Below are 10411 nucleotides of genomic sequence, written 5' to 3' on the forward strand. Positions count from 1 at the left end.
AGAGATGGGAGTCTAGTGGGGGAATCATGATCAATTCATCTCCAAGCTTTGCCTAAAAATTCATGGTTTTGACTTTCTCCCTTCAGACAAGTAAGTCCATTGTGTGGGTACAACATATGAACAAATCAGTTTCTGTCCCTACAGTGTTTTGGTTCATCAAATCTAAACCGTAAAAATTATGTGGGAGCTAGCTATATAGTCACCCCGAAACGCAACCTGGCCAATCAAAAGCTGCTAAAAAGCCACGTTCCAGCCACTCAGATATTAACATGTGGTTATAAATATCATGTCAAAAATGTAGGCCTAGCTAGCTAATTCATTTTGCTCTCCTGTGCATATCGACAATTGAGAATGCGTGAGCGGCGGGACTCAAAACAAAGCCAACCCAACACGTCTTTACTACCGATAATAATCTTAATTAATAGAAAAATAATACACAAGTTCTCAGGTTTACATTGTCAAATGTTTATTTTAAACGTACGTATTCAACTATAATTTGAATTGCCATGTTCAATAAACAAGCATTTAAGAGAGTAATCTTGAGTGCGTTTTGATGGGAAAACCAATTATATATCCACGGGTTGACTTTGATTTGATTTTTTTTTTTTTTTTTTTTTTTCCCTCTTCCTATATTTCAAAATAAATTAAACTGTTTAGAGAAGGAGAAAAAGCCCATTTATCTAATTAAAAAAGCCCTTATGAAACGACTTTTCTTTATGATTGCATGTGGTGTAAATAGAAAAACATGTGCATGATTGCATGAAGTGATCACAACTCACAAGCACAACTAATAAATAGTCCACATGCAATTGAGCAATTAGCGTCCAAAACGACCCTTGGGGCTTGGCATCTAGTACATGTGCAAACCACGTGGGACCCGTAAACCTATCCCACCTCGAGGAAAAAGATAAGAGGTCCAAGATGGATGAGACGTTAAAGATATATATATGTTAAAGAAGAAGAAGATGAAAAAGCGTGTAAATTAAAAGATTGGTTGATGTTTACAACCTCCCCGCCAGATTGCATGTAAGTTTGTGTTTGGAGTGACTTTAAGGGTGGGAGAATCACCCGCCCCCCACAAATTACGTCTTTGGTTCACTTTTGGTGCATTTTTCTACAAAGGGACTGTGGACATCAACGTCGTGGAGGTGGTGCCGGTGGGGTTTTTTTGGTCCTATTAGGCCTTTACACTTTTTGACTCGCGTTCCACGCTATCGAATTCATAACCCTATCCCTAAGAGTCATCAACAATTGTTAACAACTCACTTACAATTATTATTATCTATTAAAATATTATTATTCTATTTGCTTCTTTTTTTTTCTTTGGCTCTCTAGGTTCTTTACGTTTTCTTTTCACGCGGCAATTTGGGTTCTTCTTCTTGTTGGAAAGATATTGGGTAAGGCAGCCATTGGTTGGTGTAAGGTTAGGGATCTGGCCCAACATGTCCTGATCATGCTTTTCAATGCAGACCCTATTCTAAGATAAAACATGTTGAGCTAGGCCCAGGCCTATGCTCTCAAGATGAGAAGATGGGCTCTCATAATCCAATGATGTCTACTGTTGAATGTCTTTACGAGTAGTTTGATGTTAAACACGTACGTTTACCACTAAAAAATAATTTAATAATGCTAAAAGTTTTAGTCGTGGAAAGTATTGCCCATTTCTTTTTCTTTTTTTTTTCTTTTTTTTATTGCCCATTTCTTGAGTTGCAGCCAAACACAACTGAAATCACTTTTTTTTTTTTCTTAACTTACTATTATTTTAACAATAGGAACAATATTCCTATTTTTGTTTCTTCAGTCAGATGTTATAATTAATTAATTCTTTGGTTGGATTACTCAAGATTTGAATTTTGTTTTTTTGTTTTTTTTTTTTTTTGTCTGAGCCTTTGAATTGGGGTTTGGATTATACTTTCTAGCGTACGTCTTAACGCATACCCCGGACAAAGTTTGGTGGAGGAACTGATTTGGAGAGCACATCTCGAAGTGGATTTTCTAAGCTTGGTGGTCTTCCGTTGAATTCTAGAAATGTTTGGCTGCAAACATTCAAATTACACTTGAGAGACCTTCTTCAATTTCTTTTGAATAATAATAATAATTCAATAAATAAATAAATAAATAACTTCTAGGGAGAGAAAATAGAAGGTTCACCACCTTTCCCAAGTCAAAAACGACAAGCGCTGCTGTTTCGCACTCCTACTTGTTTGGTCTTCGAGCTGAGGTTCTAGAATTTGGTTGTTCCAAAATGACATTTGATGTGCTAGGCACTAGAATTTGCCAAAAAAGTCTGCAACAAATTTGATTAATTAACATATGTAACTCCATGATCTGGGTGTCGAATAAAGTGAAGTATAATAATAATGATTCAATATTTGATTAATGTGCTTTGCTAAGTTTCTAAAGATAAACCAGAAAAAAAAAAAATTACGGTTTTACTGTTGCTCAATTATTACCTCCACTTCCACAAACACAAATAATCAATGCAATAAATCCCAAGATTTTGCTAGATTTTCAAGCTTCAGAGTGGGGCAGACTTTCCCCCGTCACCGTCACTACAGATGCACACCTCATATATGGATCCACAAATTTTACGCTCAATAATTGCAGAGTAAAGACAGAAAGGAGAGAAAAAGGAAGCACTAGCTAGAATTTGAATCTACTAGCTATTGTGTATTGACATCATCGGGCGGAGATGATAAAGTTGGTGACCAATCATTTCATCATCTCGATCGATCAGTACTGATCACACGATTAATTAATTCTTGAATTATTATGATCAGTCAAAAGGCAATATGAAGAATATGTTATGAAGCTCTCCAGCTCACTCAACATTTTTGACATTTGAGACCAAAAAAAAAAAAAGCAAAGGCGATATAAAAAGCATATTAGACCATATTTTTGGATTTAATTTTGAGAATATATTTGACCATTCTATAGATCGAACATAATGTATGTATGGTGCCACGTACAGAAGTTCTCCCCCGTTGAATGTCGGCCTTTATTACTTCAGAATCGTTTTGATTATTCATTTCTATGATTCTCTATCATTTGTGAACGTACGTACATCAACCTCTTGCCAAACATTTAAACCACATTATCATATATATTCTCACACGTATGGTGTAAATTCATTGTGTCCCAACAACTTTTTGTGATTTCTAAAGTGTGGGTCATCCAACCGATAGCCGTTGATTCCAATATTACCGAATGAGGATTTAATTTTTTCTTTTTAAAAAAAAAACTAAGACAAATAAACAAAATAAAGATTAAAAATTCATGCAAGGATGTCGCATGCAGCTGGAACATGTGCAGGGCTGCAGAAACTAAGTACAGAATACAAAATAGCATGTAGAATGCAGAAACAGCATGCGAGATGAGATGCATCGATCATGCAGGATATGCAGAAAACAATAAAATAAAAAACAGCATGAGCTAGCAATGTATATATTAACACATGTAGAAAGCACGTGTGTTTATATGGAAGGTGAATAGACTATCATTAGCAACATGAAAAATAGAATGTGAGCATGTGTAGAGAGCAAGCGAAGTGCATGTAGAAAACAGTGAAATTGACATTCATAGATACGTAGACAGCAAGAGCATTGGATAGAACATTATATAAGACAGTAAATTCATATATATATATATATATATATGAATATATCTTACTGATTTTGTAATTTTAGCATGATGTTAATTAATTTGGGGTTACAAATTACTATTAATAATCTTAATTTCGGACCGATATTTTAGATTATTGTTCATGATAAGAAGTCATTTACTATGATAACCCATTAATCTTTTATTTATTTAATTTACGCACCTACATATATAATCCTCTGCTACCGACATCCACAAGTAGTTTGAGGACCGATCCCTCCGATCTTCTTCCGACGGGGGCAACTTTCGTCAGCCTCCGACATTTAGGAAGGAAATTGGAAGTTTCTGAAAAATATATATATATATATATATATTGGAAAAAAAAAAAAAAAACACTATTCTTCAAGAGGATCTTCGTGTTCACTATGTATGAAAAGCTAGAGAAAATAAAAGATTCGGTTCTAGTCTAATTTCTGTGGGAACTAGACACGACCTAGTGTAGAACTTGTTCGTTTTGTCTTTAGAGGTCATTAATTAGTCCGAATTTGGCCATGTCCAGTTCACACAGATCGAGTTACACAGAAGCTACCCAAACTCAAAATAGAAAAGGGAAAACAAAAGAAATACTAGGAAGCATGCATCAGTTGATAAGGACCCCGACAATAGTAATCTGGGAAATTTTATATGAGACTTGCATGTTCGGATAAATGATCGAATTATCTAAAATTTATTTGACCAAGTGGGTTTTATATGAAAACTCTCACATTATTAGCTCAAATTGCTATTATAACAAGTAATTGTTATGAATCTCAATCCAAAACTTTAAGAAAACAACGTCCACATATACAAATAATAAAGAAGGAAAGTTTTGTCGAAGCTGTATCACATATTAAACTACTGAGCCAATGAAAATGTTCTTGGATCTTATTCTTTATCATGCTAGATTGGCTTCTAAATTCGGGTCCTTTTTCCAATATTGACTAGAAAGGCAAAGACATCTCCAAACTCCAAGCGATTTTTGGTTCTGATGAGATATGGTTACCTACTGTTTATATATATATATATATATATATATATATATATATATATATATATATTTGATACGCGGACCAAACTTTCCTACTTTCCGGAAAAATCATGAATTTTAATTAGAATAATAAGAATCTTAATATAAAAATGAAGGAACGCCTGATACTAGACTGAGGACCACATGTCACCCAACAAATTTGCTCTACTATTTTCTATATATATATAATACCAAGGACCAGTCTTGTAGATCAGACAAAGAGAAACCATTCAAAAGCGTATAGAAGTATCTTTTCCACGTATGCTTGATGTTTCTTCCATATATATTATGATTGTGACACCCTCGTCATCTTAAGGTTTGGGTTTATAATCTTAATTGGCACAAACTATTGAGTTTAGATGTGCATTTCATTGATAATATTGAACCTAGTTAGCTTAAGAAAAATTTGATCAAAGCCTTCTAAAACAAACCATATAAATTAAGGGAAAAACCTTTTCTTTTTTTTTTTGTGATTTAAATTTAATTCTTAAGTTTTCAATTTCGACAATTAGGTCCTCCAGTTTTTCTCTTATTTTCTCTGTTAATTTACTCTCTAATCAATTAACAGTATGTCATGCTAGACAAATCAATTAACGTTACGTGACTCTCATTTGACATGTTATTTGTCAAATTATGTGCTATGCACGTGACACATTTATTTTAAATAACAAATATACCATAAATAAAGAAAAAAAATTAACCTTTTTTTTTTTTTTTAAGGTGTATTTATAATTTAAAGTAATTTTGCTACATGGCACGTATAGTTGTACATGACATGTCAAATGAGAGTTACGTGGCATTAATTGATTGATTTGACGTAGCATATCGTTTATTGAATTAACAATAAGTTGATACAATGACCTACTTGAAATCAAAAGAAAACCTAAAGATTTAATTGTTAAATTGAAAGCCTAAGGATTAAATTGAAATCACATTAAAACTTAACTACATTTGATTGTTTCAAAAAATTAATGATAGGCATTTTCAAATGGTAGTTCAATTGGCTAAGGACCACGCCTAATGAAGTGAATGCCATTAGTTTGAATCCTTATCCCCTTTCCCTCCTCTTGTGCATACACTTAAAAAAAAATAAAAATGATAGGCATAATTTCATGATCTAATTCTAATTCATGACGCATGGCATATAGGACAATATTTTTTTTTTTTTTTTGGCAAGTCTGTATAAGAGGGGGAGGGGGGATTCGAACTGTAACCTTCACTTTATGACGCGCGATCCCTAATTGATTGAGCTACCCCTTAAGCCGACAATAGGATTAAATATTTAAATTGTTATGATTTCAACTTAACATAATTTTTTGTTAATTAAGTGATTTACATATCTTCAACTATATTTAACTAAGTCAACTCTTACAAATTTCTTATCTCAGAAATTTTGAATCATAAACCTTTTCATGCTATTATGTTAATCTTGTGATTTACTACCCTTAATCCTAATTAACTAAGTCAAACATTTTTTTTTCATGAAAAAAGTCAACCTTTGTGTGAACTTTTGTGCCAGTCTTTAGGAATTTAGGATTTAAGATTTAAAGTTGGTACATTAGTGCACCACGATTAAATTTAAATAATATGACATTATATACACAATTAAATTAAATGCACCAATTTTTGATACTAACTATAAACAAAGAGAATCATTGTCCGAGCCTTTAAGATTAACGAATCGGCTCTTTGGGGGGTGTACATACACTTGCTTTGAATACATTATTTTAGAAGGAAAGAAAATTGGTTCCTATATATAATACTTCTTTTAAAAAGATAAGAAAAAAGGGTACAAGGCGGTGGTGCCTATTATTATTATCAGGGCAAAACTATAATTTAATCCAGTTGACAAGGATGTGATAGTGATTCAGTTTTTTTTTTTTTTAAGTCTACAACTTAATTGTCAAATAAATTGTGATGTATCATAAAAAATTGTATAAATTCAATTGAAGTCATAAGCAGATTTAGGGCCTATTTGAGATTGCATTTGAGAAGTTTAAAAAATGCTTTTAACACTTAAAAATCACATTTGGAGAAAAAATATTCGTTTGGTAAAAAAATTAAAAGCCTAAAAATTGCCAAAAAAACACTTTTAGTAAAAGTTTAAAAATGAAACTTTTGCTAAAAAACTCTTTTGACTTAAAAACTCTATTTCTCAAATGCAATCTCAAACATGCTCTTAGAATAAACCTTTTAAAAAAGAAAAAGAAATTAAAAAAAAAAAACAAAATTCATATTTAGTTGTTTTCATGCAATTTCAATCTAACCTATGAGATTTAAATTTTGACAATTTAAATTTTTAAGTTTTTTCTAACTTAGAATAGGTCCTTTGGTTGACTTATTATTCTTTTAAATAATTGTATGCCACGTCAAATCAATCAATTAATATCATATGACTTTTATTTAACACGTTATGTACTTATGACTATTATACATGTAACGTTCCATACTTACATATAGTAAGTACATGACATGTTAAATAAAAGTCACATGATATTAATTGATTAGTTTGACGTGACATACAGTTAATTAACTGGACAATAAATTAATAAAATGACCTATTTAAAACTAGGAAAAAAAAAAAAAAAACCTAAAAATATGTATTTTGAGATTAATAAACTAAGAAAGAAATTGAAATCTCATGAAAACTTAAAAAGAATTAACGTTCATTTTTATTTTTTATTTTTTATTGTTGAAATTGAGGAGATTTAACGTATTCAGACGACACGTAACTAAAGATAAAACATAAGAACAATACAATAATAGCCTAGAAAAGAGAAACATTTATTAAAATCCTAAATTACAGCAACTTTTTGGCACTAGGACTCCAACTTCCCAACCATTAACCCATCATCTCGCCTTTTCACAAGTAAAAAACAAATACAAGAGAGGAAAAGCATCCCACATGCACTCAGTTAATTATAGTTATAATTATTGTCACCATCATCCTCATCATCCTTATTATTATTATTATTATCACAAATAATTTGTGCATATATGAAATTAACTAGATATAATTAACTACTACCTTGATATAAATTTTAGACTATTTATCCTCATCATCTTGTAAAAGTGAAAATCAACTACTGATATTCACTGCTACCTCATCTAGTTAATTATATGACATGAAAATCTGTTTTTCTATCTCAATTGGAAATGAGCACAGAACCTTGGATAAAAGCTACAGGATTGGTAGACGAGATCTCTAGTTACCAATTCTGACCCGACCAACATAGTTAACCAAACCGAGTCCAACGGACAACAATCGGTCGGTTTCGATTGAATTGGTTGATGAATGATAATGACAGAAGCAAATTGATTGCAGAATGGGTCATTCTAAGTAGACCTCGAGCACAAGATACAACGGTGGATGTGACATGATCGGATCTTGATCACGAGATCGGATGGTGGTGGTGCTCCAGAATCCAGATGTGTTCCCCAACGAGCACAGCCTATATGAGGCATTCATTTTATTTGCTTGATTTACAACTTGCAATGCAATTGATTCTTCCGATTGCAAATCATTTTTTTCCAATTATGTTACACAATATAGCGTGCCCATTAAAAAAGAGTTAGGAAATTTGAACCAGAACTTAACTAAAAACCTGCCCCCACGCAATAGATATATGAACAAGCAAGTTGGTTTTTGTGAGCGCAATAATATATATATATATATGATGAACTCTGTCTACAGCTTGCAGAAATTCATGTCAATGTTGATCAAAAAAACTCTTCCAACTCACACCGTTAGATCTACATACTATTTGCCAATCATACAGTTCTATTATCCCTATCTAGTCCTGACTACGCCGGCACGAAGGGTCGAACCCGCGGAGCCGGCTCGTAGCAGAAGGGAGCCGCCGGGTGCTGCCATTTCTTCAAAGCCACTTTCTCCGCCTCGGAGCCCTGCAGCCTCGGATCCTCCCTCGGCTTCATCTCCGCCGTCCGATCGCTGAACAGCTTCGGGGACGTCGGGGACGTGGCGAGCGGCGATAGGAGCGGGATGGCCACGTTCCAATTAGAGACGGGTGTGCTGATTTGTAGCGAGGGGGCCCGCCGCTGCAGCCGGCTAGGCTGGCGCCAGTTCCCGCTGCCGGACTTACTCCTCTGTGCATCGGCCATGGATGAAGAACACCGGTTCGGATGTGGGGTGAATGAGATATCTGTGGAGAGGTGGGTTTGGCTTGGCTTTGGTTGTGTGTAGCAGAGATGTGAAAGAGAGGGGGCGTGTGTGGGTGTATATAAAGGGGCGTGGGGAGCAGAGGTTAATGGGGTCCAGAAAGAGTCAAAAAGGGGGAAGGGATACACGGCTCGGCTTTACAGCTAAGATTTTTGGTTCCTGACGGAGTCTAGGCTATTTTGTTTCTTCAATTCCTCGCTTTATTTATTGACCAATGGATTCTCCACGCGGGATTCATGCAAAAGTTGGAAGGCTGTTTCTACTTTATAATCCCCTTATAATTCCACATAATTGTTGAGCCTGTAATTCTTTAAGGCTGATGAACGGTCATTACTATGACATGCCATTAGTGTTAGTTTTTTGCTTTTTTTTTTTTTTTTTTTTTTTAATTTACTCCCTTTTATTTTCATGTTCGCTCGATCATTTTTTGAGAAGTGGCTGAACGGCTCAAAATAGTTGATTGAATGATCAAACCATTCCAAAATAAATAATGAAAGTAATTGACTACTTACAAAACAGTAAATGACAAAAGTGACTCGACCAGTCTAAAACAACTTACGAGTTGTCCAACAACCTTCGAGAAATGGTTGGTCGAAAAAGTAGAGAGAGAAATGGGGTTGAAAATTGCTATTGGCCGAGATCGACAAAGTGGTATAATTGTAGTTGTTCATTGTAAATGAATGGCTTGTATTTAGAGAATTACATATTCCCAAATTGCAACTTTTTTTTTTTTTTAGTACTTTTTTATATTGACATATTATGTACCCATTAGTAGGTCTTGAACCTACAAACTCCACTATAATATTAGTCATATGAAAGTTCAGTTCTCTTTTTTCTTTTTCTTTTTTTCTCCTTTGTGTATAGATGAAGCTTCACAAGTCTCGCAGTTATAGTGGTTGAGCAATAATTGGAAGTCCAACAAGTAATAGAAAATAGAAACATACTCCAAGTTTCTTTATTGGAAGAAAAATAGAAACATCATTAAACTACAAGACCACCAATTGTCTTTGTTGGAAGTTCACGGGAATGCCACTATTGAATAAGCTTTATTTCTATGGGTTTAGTTCAATCGATTTTTTTTTTTTTTTTTTTTTTTTTTAATTTTTGGTATAAAGTCACCTGCCATAGATTTGTAAATTGTTTGGCTTGTTTGATAAAACTTTTTAAATAATGCTTTTTGCTTTTTATTGTAATATGAGATAAATATGAAAATAATTTGATGTGTTCACCAAACGAATCTGTTAACAGTATACTCTGAAATTTTGTCTATCACAATTGTGACATTGTCATACTATCAATGGCATCATAATATTCTTTCAACCACGTGACCATAGACTATGTTGGTGTGCCATGCCTAAATAATTACATTAGCCACAGCACTGTGAAAACCTTGTATGGAATTTTCTTTTTCTGATTCATATACAATGTTCAACTTCGCACCAAATTACCCTTTAATAGTCTTAATTCTATTAGAGAAAACCTTTGAGCCGCAAAAACTGGACCATTTCATAAAACAAATTCTTGTTTTCCTTTTTCATCAACACCATTAAAAAAGGGCTCAACTC

General features: G+C 33.5%; 1 protein-coding gene across 1 annotated transcript; it reads right to left on the reverse strand.

Moving 5' to 3' along the window:
- Nucleotides 1–8259: 8259 nt before the first annotated feature.
- Nucleotides 8260–8877, reverse strand: LOC132179563 (uncharacterized protein At4g14450, chloroplastic). Its single transcript, XM_059592303.2, has one exon. The coding sequence runs from the start codon at nucleotides 8786–8788 to the stop codon at nucleotides 8471–8473; it is 318 nt and encodes a 105-aa protein (XP_059448286.2). The 5' UTR covers nucleotides 8789–8877; the 3' UTR covers nucleotides 8260–8470.
- Nucleotides 8878–10411: the final 1534 nt, after the last annotated feature.

Source organism: Corylus avellana, chromosome 4 (assembly GCF_965113065.1).
Source record: "Corylus avellana chromosome 4, dhCorAvel1.hap1.2, whole genome shotgun sequence".
NCBI lineage: Eukaryota > Viridiplantae > Streptophyta > Magnoliopsida > Fagales > Betulaceae > Corylus > Corylus avellana.